Here is a 22372-nt window from a genome sequence, read left to right as displayed (position 1 = left end):
CAATGATTCCTTTTTTATGGCATTGAACACTGAAAAACAATTAACTTTGGGCTGATTCTTTTTCTTTCTGTCTTTTTTTAAAGTTTATTTATTTTGAGCGAAAGAGAGAGCAGAGGAGGGGCAGAGAGAGAGGGATAGAGAGAATCCCAGGCAGGCTCTGTGCTGTCAGCGCAGACCCTGATGCAGGGCTCAGACTCATTAACCATGAGATCATGACCTGAGTTGAAACCAAGAGTTGGAGACATGACCGACCGAGCCACCCAGATGCCCCTAAGTTTGGGCCGATTCTATAGATAAGTTCAGAGAAACAGAAAAACTTGAAATTTTTATACGTTAACATTAATCAGTGATGTACATGGATCCACTTTGCAAGACAAAATTTAAAGGAATGGTTGTAAGCTTGGCTAAATCTCTGATAAAATGTGAGAAATTTTCCTTCTTCTGAGATAACATATATTACATACCCAGCAGAGTATACTCTGAATAAATATTAGCTGGGTGGTGGCAAAACGGTTCAAAGTAAGCATAAGCTTGGGAACCAGATGGTCTGCTGTCACCACCTCCATAAATTGGAACACAATACTCAAGCACTCAAAATGGCCACTTTGACATATGGAAACATGGGGACAGCAATATCTTTTTTGTGAGTATTGAAAATAACATACGCAAAATGCTTGGCCTATAGCAAGCACTCAAGGAAAAATGTGGTTTGTCTTTAATGATTATTATATTTTTTTACTTTGGTAATTTGTATAGGGGTATGGCTTTTTTTCAAGCCTAAAAATGTTATTCCTAGGTCCTCTATTTATAATAGTATAGACTGCATGTGTTGATAGACATCACTTTCAATATGCTGTGAAAGATAACATGCCTGTTAGTAAATATCTGACAAAAACAATTACAAAATTATAAATTACATAATCCATTAAATTTATATCTACTACACTTTTTAAAGTGCTCAGAAAAAGTAAGCTGTTCATACTTACAGCTTTCCAGTTGCATTATACATGTTTGCACGTCCATTGGAAAATTCTTGAGATCCATTGGACAAGAAAGTGTTAATGTCAATCTGAAAGAGTTCAAAGTAATTATTTTTAAAAGTAATTTATGATATCATACTACTATTTCTGCTGTTCAGGGTACAACTGGGAAACAATCTTGGTGAATGACTAACAAGTATCCAAATAAAATTGTTCCAGCTTGGGTATGTTACTTTACTGTAGAATAGCTAGCTGTACCTTATATAAATCTGTCTTTCAGGGAGGAGGAAAAGCTGTATATTTAAATATCCAATCACATTTATTTATTTGATCATTCATTTATTCCTTTACAGAATGCTATAGATGTCTACTAAAGATCTATATTCCAGAAAAGACTCTCAAAAAGATATTTGAGTGGTTTCTATAAAATTAATACCAAAATGCCGAAAGGCATAGTTCCCAAGATCACCTGTATAGTATATTTGAGGAGGCAAGTATATCCGGGGAATTGGAAGAACAGGGTGCCGAGAAGCAATCCTATGTGACAACTTTCAGTTGGTCATCTTTGTAACATTGAAGAAGTGGTCCATAAACATGCAGCAGTAATATCAGAGGAAAAAAAATCTCTGAATCTAGAAGACTTGAAAGTTCTAGGTGTTAAGAGTCTTTTGCCGTAGGACTAGGGGGTTTCACCAGGTCTTACAAGGGTCAAGAAATCGTCCTCTAGAATATGTGTGACATAATCCTATGCTCACCAAAACAAACTTTGAATTTGGCTTCGCACAAAGTGAGATGACTGGATGGCACAGACCAGCATTCTGCCCACATTTCCCTTCCAGAAAGTATTTGCATGTTGGTATTCCAGATAATTCATCACTCACAAATATATATATATATATATATATATATATATTTTATCGGAAAAGTATATTACAAAGGTAATCTTTTTTTTATATTTTTTTTTACTGCTTACTTATTTTTGAGAGAGAGAGAGAGAGAGACAGAGCACAGGCAGAGGAGGGGCAGAGAGAGGGAGACACAGAATCTGAAGCAGGCTCCAGGCTCTGAGTTGTCAGCACAGAGCCCGATGTGGGGCTCGAACCCACAAACTGTGAGATCATGACCTGAGCCAAAGCTGGATGCTTAACGGACTAAGCCACCAGGCGCTCCAATGATAAAATAATTTTAAAGGATTACCAAGTATTGTAGTTCTTGGACCAGAGGAATAAACAAAACAAACCCAAGTTATTCAAATACAGTTCTTACCTGAGAACTCTCTAGCCAGCCCCTTTCTTTAAAGTATTCCCATTGAAATTCACATGTCAGTGAGCATTTCAGGTGGATTTGTTTGCCTAAACTTTGTGGACAGTAGGTAGATTATTTCACCTCACTATATTTCCGAGTTCTTTGGTCCAAAATGAATGTAGCAATAGAACTTGCTCTGGAGAAACCTTGTGAACATATAGACTTAATACATGTAAAGTGCTTAGACAAGTATCGTGACACATAGTAAGCATCAATAGATATCAGATACCCAGAATAGGTAGATACCCAATAGATACCCGAATTATATATGATTGGGCGAAAAGATGGCTGAATGAAATCACGCATAAAGCCTATTTAAGCTTAACAAGAAATAATCAGCAGCCCTACTAAAATGTAACCACGTTCTCCAAACTGCATTTTCATGTAGACCCTGGACATAAGTTATCATAATGCATGTTCTACAGGGAATACTCTTGGTGAGGTCCAATTAACATAATTTGAAGAGATATAAATGGACAGACATGTGAAGCTGTTGAATTTTTAGAGCCCAGGAGGATCACTTGACCATCCCTTCAAGTCAGAGTCCCTAGCACACTAAAATAATTCATACCGTCCACTCTTCAAAAGCTGTTTTCCCTCCTGGCTCAGCTAGGTTAAGTGATCCTGGAAGTAGGATCCTGTAGATCTACAAAGTTCTCTCTTCAAAAGGCAATTGTAAATCAGGTGGACACAATGTTCTCTGTCTTGCGATGGGGCTTATTAGAAGTGTATGCACAAGTATATTTTGAACACATGCCACATTAATTTTCCAAACTTCCAAGGCTCTCTGGACGGCCAATTTCAAATGTTGGCTTGGAGGATTAATTCTGTGACCTTTGTATGAGAGTGAATAGCATTCTTAGAATCTTTTCCAAGCTCTCACCATGCATGTGATGTCAAATTCATATCCTGGCTATTTTTTTTGGCATAAAATGAGAACATTACATAATTCTTTTAAAAAGAAGGGCTTGAAAGGAATTACTTGGCAAAGAAAAACACACTTTGTAGAACTTCTGTCATAAATCATATCCTGAAAAACATCTGTTTATTGACATTCCTTTGTTGAAAGTACTGTACCATGATGTCTTTAACAACATATGGATTAAAAAAATACATGTCAATTTGGTGGGTGTGATTCTGAATTTCTTCATTAAAACATGACATATAAATTAAAGATACGTTCTGACCACATCAAAAGAAAACTAAATCAAAAGGCAATTAATCACATTCTACTGTTTTGGAAATGAATATCTTCTTGTGTAAGAGAGGACACTAGGTTCTCTTTCTGAGACAAGACACATAAACAGGATATGGTGTTTTTTATTTTCTCTTAAAAAGTCTTGGCTTTGTGAAGTAGTAATGTTAAAAAAGATGACTATAATCTATGACTTTAATCAGCTGACCTGATTAAAACTGAGGTATTGTCCATTTTTGAATAAGCATTGCCTAGGTGTCTATCTCAAACATTAAGTAAGTATATATAGAAACAATAACACATCTTTTCTGAACTCCATTTTTGGCTCTTATGAAACTGATAAGTATTTTTAAACATTTTTAATGTTTATTTAATTTTATTTTAAAAATTTTTTTAATATTTCTTTATTTTTGAGAGACAGACAAAGCACGAGCAGGGGAGGAGCAGAGAGGGAGGGAGACACAGAAGCCAAAGCAGGCTCCAGGCCCCGAGCTGTCAGCACAGAACCTGATGCGGGGCTTGAATGCATGAACCGCAAGATCATGACCTGAGTCAAAGTCAGACACTTAACCGACTGAGCCACCCAGGTGCCCCATACTGATAAGTATTCTTATTAGTTCTTAATATTTCTAATTTACTTTTATAAGAACAGCTCTTGACTAATTATCGGTTTTGCAATATTGTCTATAATATCATAATAGGTATATATCTATTGTACTCACTAGTAGTAGACACTATTTTATTTTATTTTATTTTATTTTTTATTTATTTTATTTTATTTTATCTTGTTTTGTTTTGTTTTGTTTTGTTTTTAGGGGGGTATGATTTTTATTAATTGGTTTTCTTTTAACATATCTTTTTTTTTTTTTTTTTAGTTTCTCTGTTACTCTTTTTTTAATATAATCTATTGTCAAGTTAGCTAACATACAGTGTATACTGTGTTCTTGCTTATGGGGTAGATTCCCGTGATTCATCGCTTACATACTACACCCAGTGCTCATCACAGCAAGTGCCCTCCTCAATACCCATCACTGCTTTTCCCCTCTCCCCTGCCCCCACATTAACCCTCAATTTGTTCTCTGTATTTAAGAGTCCTTCTGGATTTGCCTCCCTTTTTGTTCAAAACTACCTTTCCCTCCTCCCTTCCCCCCATGGTCTTCTGTTAAGTTTCTCAAGTTCCACATATGAGTGGAAACATATGGTCTCTGTCTTTCTCTGACTGACTTATTTCACTTAGCATAATACCCTCTAGTTCCATCCATGGTGTTGCAAATGGCAGGATTTCATTCTTTCTCATTGCCAAGTGGTATTCCATTGCATCTATAAACCAGATCTTCTTTATCCATTCATCAATTGATGGACATTTGGGATCTTTCCATGATTTGGCTATTGTTGAAAGCACTGCTGTAAACATTGGAGTACATGTGACCCTATGAATCAGCACTCCTGTAGCCCTTGGATAAATTCCTAGTAGTGCTATTGCTGGGTTGTAGGGTAGTTGAATTTTTAATTTTTTTGAGGGACCTCCACACTGTTTCCTAGAGTGGCTGCACCAGTTTGCATTCCCACCATCAGTGCAAGAGGGTTCCTGTTTCTCCACATCCTCACCAACATGTGTTGTTTCCTGAGTTGTTAATTTTAGCCACTCTGACCAGTGTGAGGTGGTATCTCAATGTGGTTTTGATTTGTATTTCCCTGATGATGAGTGATGTCAAGCATGTTTTCATGGGTCTGTTGACCGTCTGGATGTTGGAAAAGTGTCTATTCATGTCTACTGCTCATTTCTTCACTGGATTATTTGTTTTTCAGGTGTTGAGTTTAGTAAGTTTTTTATAGATTTTGGATACTAACCCTTTATCTGATATGTCATTTGCAAATATCTTCTTCCATTCCATTGGTTGCCTTTTAGTTTTGCTGATTGTTTCCTTTGCAGTGAAGAAGTATTTTATCTTGATGAGGTCCTAATAGTTCATTTTTATTTTTATTCCCTTACCTTCGCAGACATGTGGAGTAAGAAGTTGCTGTGGCTGAGGTCAAAGAGATTGTTGTCTGTTTTCTCCTCTAGGGTTTTGATGGTTTTCTGTCTCACATTTAGGTCTTTTATTCATTTTGAGTTTATTTTTGTGTATGGTGTAAGAAAGTGGTCCAGTTTCATTCTTGTGTATGTTGCTGTCCGATTTTAAATACTTTACATTATTTCTCAACTCACTTATTCCTTACTACAAGTTTATAAGACAGATAAACTGTATTATCCTTATTTTAGAGATGAGGAAACTAACAGGTCAGCTCACCTGACATTACAAGGAAGAAATTATAGAGCTGAATTTACAACACTGGGAGTCCAGCTCTAAGTACCTCTTAGAACTTTAACCTCTAAGTACACTGCCTTTCAAAGGCATTGAAACATTTTTCATGAAAATGAGTTCTCTAATTAATATGACTTTTCAAATTTTATATTTATATAATGCAAGAAATGATATATTTCAGTCAGTATTAATTATTACATTTAAAGTAAAAGATAACAGGGGCACCTGGGTGGCTCAGTTGGTTGTGTCCAACTTTGGCTCAGGTCATGATCTCACAGTTCGTGGGTTGGAGCCCTGTGTCAGGTTCTATGCTGACAGCTCAGAGCCTGGAGCCTGCTTCAGATTCTGTGTCTCCCTCTCTCTCTCCCCCTCCCCTGCTTGTGTGCTCTCTCTCTTTCTCTCTCAAAAATAAATAAATAAACATTAAAAAAAATAAAGTAGAAGATACATAAATAATTCTTTCAAAAAATCAGAGAAATGTAATTAAACTTTAGAAAATATAAGGAATTCCCCCATTAATTTTATATATTTACTTGAGTGTTTTGGTAGTTTCTTATGATTCTATAAAGGTCAAAAACTTTCTGGAGAAATTGGATTGTTGGAGCACTAGAAGGGAGATTCTAACTAGTGTTCTAATCTGGAATTTGTTGTCATTTGATTTTAGAGATGATTATAAAGCTTATCAATCCACCACCAGTGAAATCTCAGTATTATTGATGGTTACTTAAGGAAGCTGATGTAAGCTAAGGACCTCTTCAGAGAAATATGCATAATCACACGCATGCAAAATTCTTCTTACAACAGCTATTTTACGGTATTGTAAATTGATTACCCTTGAATAAACAACATCTTTAAAAAGCATCTGTTGATAAGTTTGCCTTTTCTAGTAAAAATTAATGTTCAAAAAATACATATTGTATAAGTAAACCTTAATTCCTTTCACAACCGAATTTCAAAGAAAGAGTGATTATATTTAGTTTATTTTTAAAATTTTTTTTAACATTTATTTATTTTTGAGAGACAGAGAGAGACAGAGCAGGAGCAAGGGACGGGCAGAGAGAGGGAGACACAGAATCCGAAACAGGCTCCAGGCTCTGAGCCATCAGCACAGAGTCCAATGTGGGGCTTGAACTCAAGAACCATGAGATCATGACCTGAGCCAAAGTCAGATGCTTAACCGACTGAGCCACCCAGGAGCCCCTGATTATATTTACTTTAAATGAAAGTTGAAATTGTGTTAGGATCTTTGGCAAGTCACTGTGCATAGCATTATTGATATAAAATTTCTTCCCATTATTTGATTTTTTTAATTTCAATTTTTATTTTATTTTTTTCAGTATATGAAATTTATTGTCAAGATGGTTTCCATCCATTATTTGATTTTTAATGAAAATAATGCTCCTGTAATATAAGCAGTAAAGTTGGATGAGTACCTATTAGAATGTATTAGTAAAGTAAGCAGTAGATAACATTAAACTGCCTCTGATGTGCTTCCATTATTTTGTGAGGATTTTGCCATTCTCACTTTACAATTGACAAGATGGAGACTTAGATTAATAACTTGCGAGTGTCCATACAGTGTTCATTTACAGATTCTGGAAAATACCAGAACTTGCACATTTTGGGGGGGGGTATTTTTTTGAGGAAGATAAAAATAACTTCACTGTCTATTGTATGCCTAGAACTCTGCTGGGTGCTTTACATACATTATTTCAGGCTCAAGGTAATCAGTATTTTCACTATCATGCATATATGAAAAATGAGCCTTTCACAACCAGAGACTTGCCCTACATCACAGCTGGTAAATCAGAGAGCCGGGATCTGACTTGGGAGAGACAGTCTTCCTTGGACGACTTGCTGGGTATGTGCCAAGACTGCAGGCCCTGACTATTCTTTTACCTGAGCCATTTCTCAGGGTTGTCCATACAGCTGCTAATTTTGAGAGATGAGACCATGTTGTTCCTTTAGACAAACAGAAGGCTTGCTTCCAGCTTGCTAGAAAGCCAGTGGATTCCCCAAACTCAGTGTGCCACAGCCGTGTCATGGACACAGAGTGTGCGTGATACCCATCAGTGCCTGGTTCATCACCCTAGTGAAATTTGAGGGCAACGGAGCAGTTAGGCAAATTCGCTGATGCTTGTGTTACTTGCTTACAGTGAGTACATTCATTTGTCTCTGACTCAGAGTCTTGTGTCTTCTGTCAGCATCCATAAAATAAGTGAAAGGCTAATTTTATAAGTAGAGTAAAACCAAATCCCAACTTTGACAATCTAAGAAAGGGTCATGTTTCTGGCCCTAAGGGCCTCACTTGAAAAGTACTTCATTTAAAAATTATCAATATAATTCATGGATATCATTTAAAAAGTTCAAAGAGTATAGAAGCATAAAAAAACCAGTTATATTTTTGTCCCACCCATCTTACCCCTGGTTCAGTTCTAGCTTCTCAGAGGCAGCCTTTCTTTAGATACTCCACTAAGATTTATAGTCATATATCCAAATTGCTATTATACTATGCTTGGTTTTTAAATTTGTAAAATTATCCATTTCCTATAAGGAAAAAAAATTCTTTTATACCACACTCCACGCACTTAACTCTCCCATAATACTCAAAATTTAGTTACATAAATATTTATGGTTAAATTAATATTCAGTGCTTACATGCTATGAACATGTAATTAGGTTCATGGTTACGTGTGGTAGTTTGCTCTAACTCTTGAGTAGCATGTTGTTTTCCTTAGTACTAATAATCGTCTCATCTTAATAGTCAACAAATTCCCTATCAGAGCTACAAATTCAACACACTTCCTATCAGAGCAACGAAGTCCCTCTCAATGGTTAATATAGCAGCTAATCTATCAATTCCTTTTTTTCATGGGAACCTCTATTTTCTTCCATTCTTTCATTCTAATCAGATAGTAATCCTCTGTATCGATGTTCTGATTTTCATATTCTTTCTTTTCTACTTCTGTATATCTTGATATAACTTCTTAGGAGATTTCTTCACTTCATCTTCCAAATGCTCTACTGATTCTTTTCACCAAAGTGAAAAACTTTGGTTTACTATTTGCTCCTGTTATGCTCTGAATGACTCCTTTTATTCCTGTCCTAGAAGGATCTTACTTCATACATGCAATTGTCTAATCTACCTAGAGATGATTTTTTTTAATGGTCTCTTCTGCTCTCTTCATTTTCTCTTGAGTCAATACTTTTTCTTTAACTTTCTCCTCTTTTCTCTTTATTTTTCTCTGTATGTTTCTTCTAGCCTCTGCTTCTTTTTTTTAATTTTAGATTATTGTTAATATTATAGAATGGTCTCCTTTGTCTGTTTTTATTTAAGAATGAGGCAATAGGGGCGCCTGGATGGCGCAGTCGGTTGAGCGTCCGACTTCAGCCAGGTCACGATCTCGCGGTCCGTGAGTTCGAGCCCCGCGTCGGGCTCTGGGCTGATGGCTCGGAGCCTGGAGCCTGTTTCCGATTCTGTGTCTCCCTCTCTCTCTGCCCCTCCCCCGTTCATGCTCTGTCTCTCTCTGTCCCAAAAATAAAAAAAAAAAAAAAAAAAAAAAAAAAAAAAATGAGGCAATAAAAACTATTTGGAAGTCAGTTAGTAGTGGATGGTTCATTGAGTAATGGTCTCAACTGTAGGATAAAACATGGCTGCACAGATTTTTCCTTTGTGGTTCTCCAATCGTCAGCATCTATAGATCTTTTTCCAGAGGTGTATTCTTCTGACTACTACTACTCAATGAAAGAAGTTTAGAACTGGCTTTCAGCATTTTAGGGAGAACAAGAGTTTCACCATACAGTGTGCAAGCCTCATGTAATCTCTATTTTTTTTAGTACAATGACACATGATAGATGCCACCCATGCCTGAAGTCCCTACTCCTGAAGCTCTTGGCACAACCTCTCCAAGATTTTTTTTCTGTCCTGCTTTCTGCCCACTTCAGAAGGCAAAAAGGCTATTTCTACTCTGAAGGACAAGTGCAAGAAGATCAGGAATAGAAATCTCAGCCTTTTGGGGCGCCTGGGTAGCTCAGTTGGTTAAGTGTCCGACTTTGGCTCAGGTCATGATCTCACTGTATGTCAGTTCAAACCCTGCATTGGGCTCTGTGCTGACAGCTCAGAGCCTGGAGCCTGCTTCAGATCTTGTGTCTCCCTCTCTCTCTGCCCCTCCCCTGCTCATACTCTGTCTCTGTCTTTCTCTCAAAAATAAATAAACATTAAAATAATTTTCTGAAAAAGAAATCTCAGTCTTCTTTCTACAAAGTTTAAATCAATTGTTGTCCTTTTATTTCTTTTCTAGCTCTTACTTTCTGAAGTCTGAGCTGCCTTACATTTCTGAAAGTGTGAGGATATTATTTTCTTCCTTTTGGGCTCCCCCTGTTAGCTTAGGTTTCAGCTCTGTTAAGTCAGTTTTCACAAGTGCATTCATTTTGAAGCTTCCTAAAATATGTCATCATCGCTCATCTGTCACTGTCTTCTTTCCTGTTACTTTCATCCTCCTGTGTGTTAATGCCATTTTTACTCCTTATTCAGTTTATTTTTTGTTTTAGTAGGAAGTACAGATAAATGGATCTGTTCATTTATGGATAAATTCAATAAGCCAGGTCTGCCAGAACATTCTTTAAACAAGCAGGAAAGCCAAATCTGTCATGAAACATCGCAGATGTTTCATTTGTAAATTGAGTGACAAATAGCACAACTCTTGTTAATAAAGAAACTGTTAGCCATTTGAAGATTATAAAGTCCTGTGAGATTTCTAAAAACAACTCATAAAAAGTGAAGTTAGTCTGTTTATGTGAGCCAGAGTATAACAAACAAAAACTAGGAGCCTGATAGACATCATCTGTTTCATCTGAACTCATACTGAAAGACAAAAGATGCAACTCAGAATCATTTCCTAACTTTCCCCAAAATATTACAAGAATGTAAGCAATCTAGGGGTGCCTGGGTGGCTCGGTCAGTTAAGCATTTGATTTCGGCTCAGGTCATGATCTCATGGTTCATGGGTTCGAGCCCCACATCAGGCTGTGTGCTGACAGCTCAGCGCCTGGAGCCTGCTTCAGATTCTGTGTCTCCCTCTCTCTCTGCCCCTCCCCTGCTCGTACTCTATCTCTCAAAAATAAATAAACATTAAAAAAGTTTTAAAAATTTAAAAAATGAATGCAAGCAATCTGTAATGAATTGTCCATATCCAACAAGACTTGATATAAACAACGAAATGTCCATATATAAACTAAATAAAGAAAATAATTACGGAAGTTTTAAGATAATCATTTATTTTAGAATATTTTTCAGGTGTGACACAACTCACCACATATATCCTTTCAAGTTGTTATTTATTGAATTTACACTTATTTGATATTTAATAGACAAAGTTGAATGAGCTCCAAAGTTCAGTAGTCAAGAAATTTTAATATTAGTGTTTAAGTTTTGGTAATAATTATTGTTATGCTTTGGTATTCGTTTTTAAAAGCGACATAGTTTTCTTAGAAATGCATAATAAATAAAATCTAAATAAGATCTTTTCTAAAGGATGAACAGAGAAGCCCAAGGATATTAAAACAAAAATACAAATACCTGACAGATAATTTATGGAAAATGAATCCCAAATGAGCAAATCCAAATATTCCTTCACTTATAAATATTTAAAGGAAGTATACATTCATAAAAATATAATCACAATGTATGAATCATCTACCATTCAATTTACCTTTAAACTACCCACCAATTTGGCTGATATTAAGAGGTTGTTAAAAATATAGATTTTTCAAGAATTATACAGTTCCTAGATCTGGAACTTGGGTCTATTATTGGTGATTAGACACATTTGGGAAATGGTATAATAGAGGAACTCAAGCAGAACAATGGTAGCCCTTACTCAAAAATCTCAAAACATTCATAAAAAGAAAAAAAAAAAGAAAGAAACAATAACACTGCATTTCACTGAAATCAAGTATTTTAAATCTATGACTCACCTTATTGAGTAAAGAACATTTCCATTCTTGAAAATTCTTAACAATTTATTGTCTGTAGTAACTTCATGAAAGTTGGCACCTTTTTCATTGGCAAAGAACAAATCAGGTTTCCAAATGGAGTCCAACATGGAAGGGTCTAGGTCTAAAGAATCATCAGGGTATTCACTATATGCAAGGCGAGGATCGTTCCACTTCTGACGAAGGAAGATATTGACTCTGTAATCCTATGACAGAAGAAAGAAAGGGGGGAAAAAAACCTGCTTTAAAAACTTTAGAATCTTATGTGCTATTCTTTGGATGCCTCTGAATTTTAGCAAAAGCCACTGACCTCCTTGTGAGCTTTCATACCTCACAATCCTCACTCATTACCACTGACAAGAGTTGTTTAAGTTACAAGGCTTTGCCCATGTTTTAGTGATCTATATGTCTCTAAAGAAAAGGCCACAGAGGAGTACACTTTTATCATGCCTATATTTTGCCATTCCATTCAAATTTAACTTGGTTTGTCAGAATAAAATGTTAGGTTGCTATTAGACACTTGAAGTAAAATATTTTCAGCATCACATTTATTTTCTAGAACCATTTCTTTTCGTAAATATCCAATAGCATCCAGAATGCATTTAGTGAAATTTTCTTGAAAGCTGTCTTCTAAAAATGACTATATATACTTTACAATGAAGACACATTTCCTCATGTTTAATATAGCAGTGAGTTCCATGAAACAGGTGATTTGGGAAAAATAAAAGGTGATTTTGAAATAAGAAGAGAATAATAGAGGAATATTATTGCCGGTAATCCTTTAAGAAGATTTGGCTGAAGAGTTTTCCCAATTAGACTACTCATAGTTAAGTTTTAAAAGGGGAAGAGTCAGGGGCACCTGGGTGGTTCAGCGTCCCACTTTGGCTCAGGTCATGATCTCATGGCTCCTCAGTTTGAGCCCTGTGTTGGGCTCTGTGCTGACAGCTCGGAGCCTGGAGCCTGCTTCAGATTTGTGTCTCCCTCTCTCTCTGTCCCTCCTTGGCTCATACTCTCTCTCTCTCTCTCTCTCTCAAAAATAAACATTAACAAAAAAGGTGGGGGGGAAGAGTCAATGACTTCAATCAAATTCTTGCTCACAATTTCTGGACTAATGTATAGAATGACAAAGATTGATAGCCAGTATATGGATATAAGCACCACCTATGACTTTTGAAATGAGTACATAAATTTTAGATTTTTGAAATGAGCAAATAAATTAAACATGTAGATTTCATTATGAGCAGGAGTAAAGTGAACATTTTAGGAAGGTTTTATTTCCATGGAATATAGCCAAGGCTGGAGATATTCAGAGAAACTGAACACCAGTTTTCATCTATTTTTTTATTCTTTGAATACCAAATTACCAGGTATCAGAATATGTAACCAAGCAATCACAAAGAATGTTTCCATAAAATCAGGTCTGGTAGATTGCTTTCTCTCGCAGGGAGGTGAAACTCAGAGTAGTGAATGTTATAAATCTATATGTTCCCCGGGCACCTGGGTGGCTCAGTTGGTCAGGTGACCAACTTCGGCTCAGGTCATGATCTCGGAGTTTGTGGGTTTGAGCCCCGCGTCGGGCTCTGTGCTGACATCTCAGAGCCTGGAGCGTGCTTCGGATTCTGTGTCTCCCTCTCTCTCTGCCCTTCCCCTGATCCTGCTCTGTCTTTCTCTGTCTCAAAAATAAAGAAGACATTAAAAAAATTTTTTTAAAATAAATCTATATGTTCCCTTGATCATTATTTGCACACCGAAACCCTTATCTTCTAACTGCAACTGAGGTTACATACCAGATAATATTTTTTTCTGCTTGCTAGGTACCCCATGTATCTTCCAAAGTGACAATGGAACAGAGTTCACTTTGGCTTTTTACCACAAAGTTCACGATAATGTGGAAATCTCACCAGCCACAGGATCTGCAGAACCTGTAAATGGGGATACGTGAACAAGCTTCTACCAGCCAAAGACAGGTCACCCTCTTTTCGCCTAGAATTCAGAATGCCAAGGAACAGAGCTCCATGGTTGGCGGCCAGTTTTTGCATCGCTTTGCTGCTCTGAAGTCTGTGCTTCAGCCCTGACTACCACCAAAGGAATAATTTCCCTCTGTCTTAACCATAGGAGAAGATGAAAGCAACCCCAGTTATAATGATGCCTGCCAGGAAGAATAACTGACAACTAAAGAATTTCCTTGGGACTGATTCTTACAATTATATGCATAATTGAGAATACGCTGCAAATGTTCCTCACTGTGAGGCTAAAATAAAAGTACTTTTTTTTTTTAACGTTTTATTTATTTTTGAGACAGAGAGAGACAGAGCATGAACGGGGGAGGGTCAGAGAGAGAGGGAGACACAGAATCTGAAGCAGGCACCAGGCTCTGAGCTGTCAGCACAGAGCCCGACGCGGGGCTTGAACTCACTAACCTTGATTCATGACCTGAGCCGAAGTCAGACGCTCAACCGACTGAGCCACCCAGGCACCCCTAAAAGTACTTTTTAACCGCAGTGTATACAGTAACATTTGGTTGACTCTCCTTATCCTATGCTATTGGTTTCGTGATAAGCTTTATAGACACAATCTCAGATCTTCCCGAAACACTTTTTGCTCTAAGACTGAGTTTAAAAAAGACATCAAGTATCCTTCAGTTTCTGTTTCTAAATCACACAGGGCAGAAACCACCTGCCACCTGTCACCAAAGCCAAATGTTATCTTATATCCATTGTGCTCTTTCTGTGAATAACCAGAAATATCTTTGTTTACTAACATATTTAAGTCTTTGTTTAGGACCGGGGTCTAATGAAAAACTCAAAAATGGCCATCTCTTGATGACCTAGAAACTAAGCTTTTAACAGTTCTCACAGTCTGAGTTTTGACCTGCCTGCAAATGAACATTGTGCTGGGAAGCTTCCCCATTAAACAACCAAATTCAGCATTTTGAAAATAAATTTTTAAAGCTGATTCCTCATAGCCAATGTATCCCATTTACACTAGGCAACCATTTATATTATCCGTGAGTCTTGATCACTTGTGAAAATGTGCAAAGGGTAAATAAAATGACATAGTCAAATAATGCCACCTAAGAGAAGTCCTCGTAACTCAATTTGAAATAACTTGCCTATACTAAAAGAGCAAAAATAAAGAAATAAAGACAGTTTTGCAAAATAGAGATAATGGATGTGTATGCAGCACATGCAGAAAAATTTAAAATAGACCCACTAAAGCCAGCTTCAAAGTGTGTAATAATTCTTTGGCTATACATAAAAGAAAGACTGTTTTATTAATGGAAGTTCCTCTGTTCACCTGGGCTATACTTCTATAATGGTGAAAATGTAGAAAGGTTATACGCAAGTAAAAAAAAAAAAGGACAACGATAAAAATGAGATAATATATATTGAGAATGAAATAAATATTTGTATCTCACATTTCTAAAATCTAGATATGCACTGAATTCATTCATAAGTCATATAAGGCAACTGAATTGACTTTTATATGGAATCATCAAATTTTAGGACAAAGACATTTAATGATTCTTTTCCCTACAAACCCCTTTTGCAGTAAACCCTCCAGAAGCTAATTTTATTTTTTCATCATTTTTTCATGCTACATAATAAATGAGTGATTTGTAAATATACGCTATACTATAGTAATTTATTATTAATATTTTACAGTAACAGTGATGAAATACAGCCATTATTTCATAAATTAGAAGAAACACTAATTTTGACCTTTCAGAAGTCAAAATTTATTATTACTATTATTAGAATAGAATGATACACATTAATAACTTTAATTTTGTAAGAAAATATCTTGTTGACAAAGTTATATACCATGTTTCGTTTTGAAAGTAAGTATCCATTCAAATGTACTTAACTTTCATGTGTATGTCACATAGTAAATAACAGGCCCAATATTTAAAATTCTTACACTATAAGGCACAAAAAAATAATAATTCAATTAGGCGAATATTGTAACGTTTTATATACTAGACCCAGAAGTAAATCTTCTTGGGATCAAATCTCAGCTCTCCCAGTGAACAGCTTTCTAATCTTTCTGTGTCTTGTTTTTTCCTCCATAAAATAGGGATGGTTACAACAGTACTTCCCCTGAGAGGGGTGCTTTGAACACTGGATTGATCCACACAAGTATTAGGACCACACTTATTAAATATTAGCTTTTAGATCCTCAAAATTAGAATTCATATTAAATAGGAATTTGGTTGTATTTTCGGTTTATAAATTAGTTTTTGAAATAATAGGCATTTGGGACAGATAATTGTAATGTTGAACCTGGTGACTAGTATCTTACGGAAAATTTACAAACTCTTATGATAAGCTTATCATTAACTTTTTGTATTTACTTTTGCATTTCAACATTTATGTATATTTGTATTTCCTGTCTGTATTCAATTGCCCCTCCACCCCCTGCCTCTATAATTTGTTTGTGTTATAAAGCCCCTTTCCATAATGTCAAATATAGCTGCTTACATTTCACTCTGTGCCTCATGTTATACTAGGTGCTTCATGGATTATTCCTACTATCCTCATCACAAATCTATGAGGTAGGTGTTATTATTTGCCTAGTTTTACAGATGTGGACTGTGAGACAAAGATAAGCTAACTAACTTCAACGTGATTACTGAGCTAACAGGTGGCGGAACTGTAATCCAGACCCATGCATCCTGGTTTCAGAGCTTTGAAGAATACATTGCCCGCATGATTTAGTGCCAGTCATGACTGCCTTGTATGCACACCAAATGTTTTGTAAATTAATGCAAAGAGTCTGGGTTTCTGTGGTTTGTGTTTGCTTGTTTTGTAATAAATTTTGGGGGTTACAGACCAACATACTCACTGACAGGAAATCACAAGTCCTATACCTAAATGTTATCCAATTAAATCTAATAGGTGCCAGGTTGTCATTGCTCCATAATAGGTACCCTGGGGAAAGACCAAATTTAGTAAAAACCACAGCCCAGTGTATCACCGAAAATGACACAGAACACAATACTCATCTTTGGCTGCATAAGGGAGTATAGGATTGCTAGAAACTAACGAAAATGACCAGTTAGAAAAAAAAAAATAGAGAAAAATAATCATCTAATGTTAATACAAGTTGTCAACTGCTTCTCTTCCCTCTGGTCTATGATTCAGTTAAGTTTTAAGTTCCCTAGTGTTTTCAGGTCATTTCCAATCCCGCAGCCTTCCCCCACTTTCTCCTTTTTTCCCCTGCCTTCTTACTTATTTCTGCCCTCTACTCTCCTTTTTAATCTGTTTCTCTGTCTCTGTGTCTGTCTCCCTCTCTCCTCCTCCCTCCTCCCCACCTCACGCATGTATGTACACACACATTGCCTCTGTAGGAGTAGCCACCACATTTCTATACTGGTGATGTGTGCAAGTGGGTTTCAAATGTGTTGTTACAGAATAAAGGAAACCGATCTCAACGATGCTATCACTGTTGACATCTTGATGTGTTTGTTTCCTTTCTTTTCTTTATCCTACACATTTTCACATAGTTGAAATTATATTGCACATATGTTTTTGCATCTTTCATTTTCACTTAATGAATTTTTTGCATTTTCTAATCATTCTTAATTGCCATTCCAATAGCTATACAGTGCATTTTTTTTCAGTGTTTATTCAAATTCCAGTTGGTTAACATGCACTATAAGATTAGTTTCGGGTACAGAATCTAATGATTCAACACTTCATACAGCACCCAGTGCTCATCACAAGTGCATTCCTTAATCCCCATCACCTATTTAACCCCTCTCCCCACCCACTTCCTCTCTGGGAACCATCAGTTTGTTCTCTATAGTTAATTGGTTTGCCTCTCTCTTTTCTCCCCCTTTGCTCGTTTGTTTTGTTGATGCATTTTTTCTTATACAAATAATTTTTCATGTGATGGATTAGGGTCTAGCTCATATGGAATCATACAATTTGCAAACACCTTAAAGGTGTTGATTTACTTACTATAACTAAACGTATTTTTGTGTCATGTCTCAAATTTGGACAAAAATTAGGAGTATAAAGTATTATTATTTTTAAGTTTATTTATTTTGAGAAGGAGAAAGCATTAGTCAGGGAGATGAAGAAAGAAAGAGAGAGAGAGGGAGAATCCCAAGGAGGTGCCATGTTGTCAGCACAGAGCCCGACAGAGGGCTTGAATGTAATTATGTAATTATGAAAATACTCATTGCAAAATAGCACAAAAATAAATATTATCACCAAGTAGAGGATTTTTTAAAAACCACTTGGATGCTTTCCAATGATTGTAAACATTTTCATCTAAAATGATGATTTCGTGGAAACTATTACTGCCTTTCTTATTTAAATCTGATTTAATCTGAATGGTTTTACAAATTCAACATTTAGAATATTAATTAATCTTTTGAAAAGATACTTTTTCCAAGTTAAAGAATTCAGTTCCTATCGCTGTTTTTAAAATTGCTGATGATGTTGTTAATGCTATTATTTGAGAATGGTATTTAACCTCATTAAATTATTGGAAACTTATTTGAAAACTGCAATGCTTAACTTGATGCAAGTTTGCCACAGTACATCATTATTCAATGGCTTTCTGCAAAAGTAAAATGTGTATATTTAATGGCACATGCATATATTTGAGCACCTCTATGTTGAAAAGTTAAGATGGATCATTTATTTTTACTAAAAATTCAACAAAATGTATTCAAATTAGGTATTAAAGGGGTGCCTGGGTGGCTCAGTCATTGAATGTTGGACTCTTGATTTCAGCTCAGGTCATGAAATCACAGTTCATGAGTTCAAGCCCTGCATCAGGCTCTGTACTGACAGTGTGGATCCTGCTTGGGATTCTCTCTTTCTCCCTCTCTCTCTGCCCCTGTCTGCTCTTGTGCTTCCCCCTACTCCATAAATAAATAAATAAGCATTAAAAAATATATTAACAGACCAATGTTATCCTCAAATTTATTTAGATTCATTCAACAAATGCTTATCACATATTGCCAACCTGTGATTCAGTTGAGTGCTGATGACACAATATTTACAGATGATCTCTGCTATCACTATGTCGCGCAAGATATATCATAAACAATTAGCTTTCCACCTTATAAGTGCTCTGTTGGAAGCATTGCACAGCAAGCTATGGAAACACAAGGAATATGTAGCTAACAGGGACCAAGGTGGAAGGATCAGGGAAGATGTCCTTAGGAAAATCTAATTGGGCTTGATCTTCAAAGTGAAAAAAATTTAGGTAGGCAAACACTGAAAACATAATAAAATGTATCTTGTATTTTGACACAAAATCCAGTAATCATTGTAATTTTGGATGATTAGCACAGGAAGCTGGCTGAATTTTAATATCATAATTTATTTTTTTCACTTGATATCTATTGAGCACTTTCTATGTAGCAGGCAATTGCAGAGGATTATAAGGTGAATTATGCATAGTGCCTGTCATCTGGAGGTGAACAGTCTAAAGGAAAGAGAAAGGAAGACAATACGAATCAAAGCAGGGGATAAGGAAGAAATATATTATGAAAATAAGAGCTTTACTGACTTTTACCTGGTGTTATTTTATTTAAAAATTAAAATATAATAAAGAGTGTGAGAAAACAAGGCTTGATGTGTAAGAAATACAGGTATAGATACAGATATTGATGAAAAACATATTTATAAAGACTTGTGCTTCCAACATAATGGTAGATTGGACACATGGAAGGGCCCACTTATTGTAGATTATTTTCTGAATAAAGGAAATATATATACACTTTTTAAAAAGTTTACTGTCTTCAAGACAATACCAGGATTCTTCAAAGACAAAAATGGTAACAAAAATAAGAGTTAGCTAAAGCCACAGTGAAAGCAGTGACGGTAAATAAATACAAAGGTCTAGATTGGGAAACTGAGTCATGTGCCACCACAAAATGGAAAACCCGAACCTGTGACTAAGAATTAACCCATTAGATCCTCAAGTATATCACAGATTATGTTCAGATAAATGTGTTTATAGCAACAGCAATAATTTACTACAGACATAAAAAGGAGACATGAGCAGGCATGAACTTTAATGGAAATAGCATATCAAAATATGGAATAAACATGTAACATATATTTAAGGAAATAAAAGGTAAATTCAGGACTAGAAGCCAATAATTACCAGGAATATTTGAAAAATCATAAAATAAAATAATTATAAAATAAAAATATAACTGTTGAAATTAAAGACTTGATGGATGTGTTAAAGCATATAAGAAACATCTGAATAAAGAATTTTGTAGCACAAACAAAAGAAACTAATGCACAGATACAGGGACGTCAAACATACCAATGAAGGTAAATAAAAAAAAGTCCATATGAAGACATTATATTAAAACTGTGTTTAAAAGAATCACCTTTCTATTGCCAAACAATATTCCCTTGTATGGAATAGCACATTTTATTAAAAAAAACTAATGTTTACTTATTGAGAGAGATAGAGAGAGAGAGAGAGAGAACAAGCAGGGGAGGGACAGAGACAGAGGGAGACACAGAATCTGAAGCAGGCTCTAGGCTCTGAGCTGTCAGCACAGAGCCCGACGACGTAGGGTTAGAACTCACCGACCGTGAGATCATGACCTGACCTGAGGTCAGACTCTCAACCAACTGAGCCACCCAGGAGTTCCAGCACATTTTATTTAAACATTCATCAAAATAAATGGAGTACTGATACATGCTGCAACATGGGAGAATCTTGCAAATATTATGCTAAAAAAGCCAGTCACAAAACCATGTATTGTAGGATTCCATGCATATAAAATGTTCACATTAAACAAATCTATGGAGACAGAAAGTAGAATAGTAGTTGGGGAGAGGTAAAAAGTGACTTCTAAAGTGTACTTGGTTTCTTTTGGGACAATAAATGTTCAAAAATGGTTGTGGTGATGGTTGCACAACTGTGTGAATACACTAAAAATCATTTAATTATAGACTGACAAGGACGAATCATATGATACATGTATGATACATAAATAATCACCATTATTGGAAAATACTTAGACTGGTGGTGGACTTTGCATCAATAATGAAATCCAGAATATAGTGGGTTAACATACTCAAAATATTAAGAGAATATTATAGTTAATTTGATTAGTATACTCAGTAATAATCTTTCAAAATTGAAAGTGAAAAAATCATTAAAGAAAAAGTTTTCTCTTGAACATTTATAAAGTAGACTTTTAATTAATGCACTTCAGAAGGACAGAATTAAAAAAAAAAACACGTAGAATGTTGCTCTGAAATGCAAACAGAAATGAGGGACAAGAACTGGAAAACTTTGATATGAATTTGAGTACACTTCTTCTATATAAAAAATTGCTATGAATGGATAATTTATGCGGTTGAAATGAACTGAAATATTGAAAAAACAATATCACAGGCTATGACTGATCACATAAGACACATAGAAATAAATCTTTAAAAACATGAAAGAGTTTTACCTAGAACACCTTCTAATTTCTTGAAAACGTAAGTAAATAAATAAGTGGGAGGAAACTCCATGATTCTACAAAGAAAGAGGAAATGTTACAAAGGTAACAATTATTTACTAACTAGCTGCTAGATTCAGTGTAATTTTTGTCAAAACAAAACAATTTTTTGAGACAATTGATTAGCTAATTACATAATTTGTATAGAATACTACCAAAGGTCCAGGATAGTCAAGGCAGTCTTAGAGAAGAAGAAAAGAGTAGAAAGACTTACTACAGGAACTATTTAAGATGAGTGTAAAACTTTAAAACATTATGGTTGGTTCAAAGACAAAGTGATCAACGGGACAAAATGAGGAGTCTAAAAACAACCGTTCGTGTGGTATACAAAGGAAGTAGAGCTGCAGATTACTGGTGGCTGCATGGACTACTCACTAAATGGTTTTGTGTATGACAAGAAGGTTAAATTTTGTCCCAACAATAAGGCTCAATAGAGCAAGTTTGGATGAATTAAAAGTTCAAATAAGATGGGTTAAAAAAAACCCAGAAAACACCGTAGAGTAGTCTAGCCTTGAGGTAGGGTCGATTTTTTAAGAAGCACAATAGTACTGATCATAAAATAAAGATTAATAAATTCCATGATGTCAAAATTAAGAAATTCTTTTTGTAAGATTTTTTTATGTTTATTTATTTTTGAAAGAGAGAAGGGGAGGGAGAGAGAGAATCCCAAACAGGCTCCACACTGTCAGCACAGAGCCCAACCCAGGGCTTGAATTCACAAACTGTGAGATCATGACCGAGACTGAAATCAAGAGTTGGATGCTCAACCAACTGAGCCACCCGGGATCCCCTCCAAATTAAGAAATTCTTTTCATTAAAAGCCCACTTAAGAATAATGAAAAGCCAAACCACCCTGGAAGAAGGTATTTGTCACACAGGTATAACTGACAACTGGCTATTGTCAAACTATAAAATATCTCATACTAATCGTTGAGAAAAGGACAAAGAATTGAGTAGAAAAATGATCAAAGGTAGACACATTTCACTGGGCAAAGATCACAAATGTCCAAGAAATATGTGAAAAGTTGCTCAAACTCATTTGTAAGCAAAGCAATGCAAAATTAAGACATTAAGTTTGATGATATCAGAATTTGGC

The 22372-nt window shown here is 35.7% G+C and overlaps 1 protein-coding gene across 2 annotated transcripts in view; it reads right to left on the bottom strand.

Moving 5' to 3' along the window:
* GLRA3 (glycine receptor alpha 3) overlaps positions 1–22372 on the bottom strand; it is a 195843-nt gene that overhangs the window by 64909 nt on the left and 108562 nt on the right. For both annotated transcript variants that reach the window (XM_030311883.1, XM_030311884.1), the window contains exons 4-5: positions 11763–11986; positions 987–1069 (exon numbers count right to left, since the gene is read on the bottom strand). In XM_030311883.1, coding sequence (XP_030167743.1) covers positions 987–1069; positions 11763–11986 — 307 coding nt within the window. The remainder of the gene's footprint in view (positions 1–986; positions 1070–11762; positions 11987–22372) is intronic.

Source organism: Lynx canadensis, chromosome B1 (genome assembly GCF_007474595.2).
Source record: "Lynx canadensis isolate LIC74 chromosome B1, mLynCan4.pri.v2, whole genome shotgun sequence".
Taxonomy (NCBI): domain Eukaryota; kingdom Metazoa; phylum Chordata; class Mammalia; order Carnivora; family Felidae; genus Lynx; species Lynx canadensis.
Note: the sequence above shows the minus strand (reverse complement) of the source record. Positions and strands in the feature narration are given on the sequence as shown.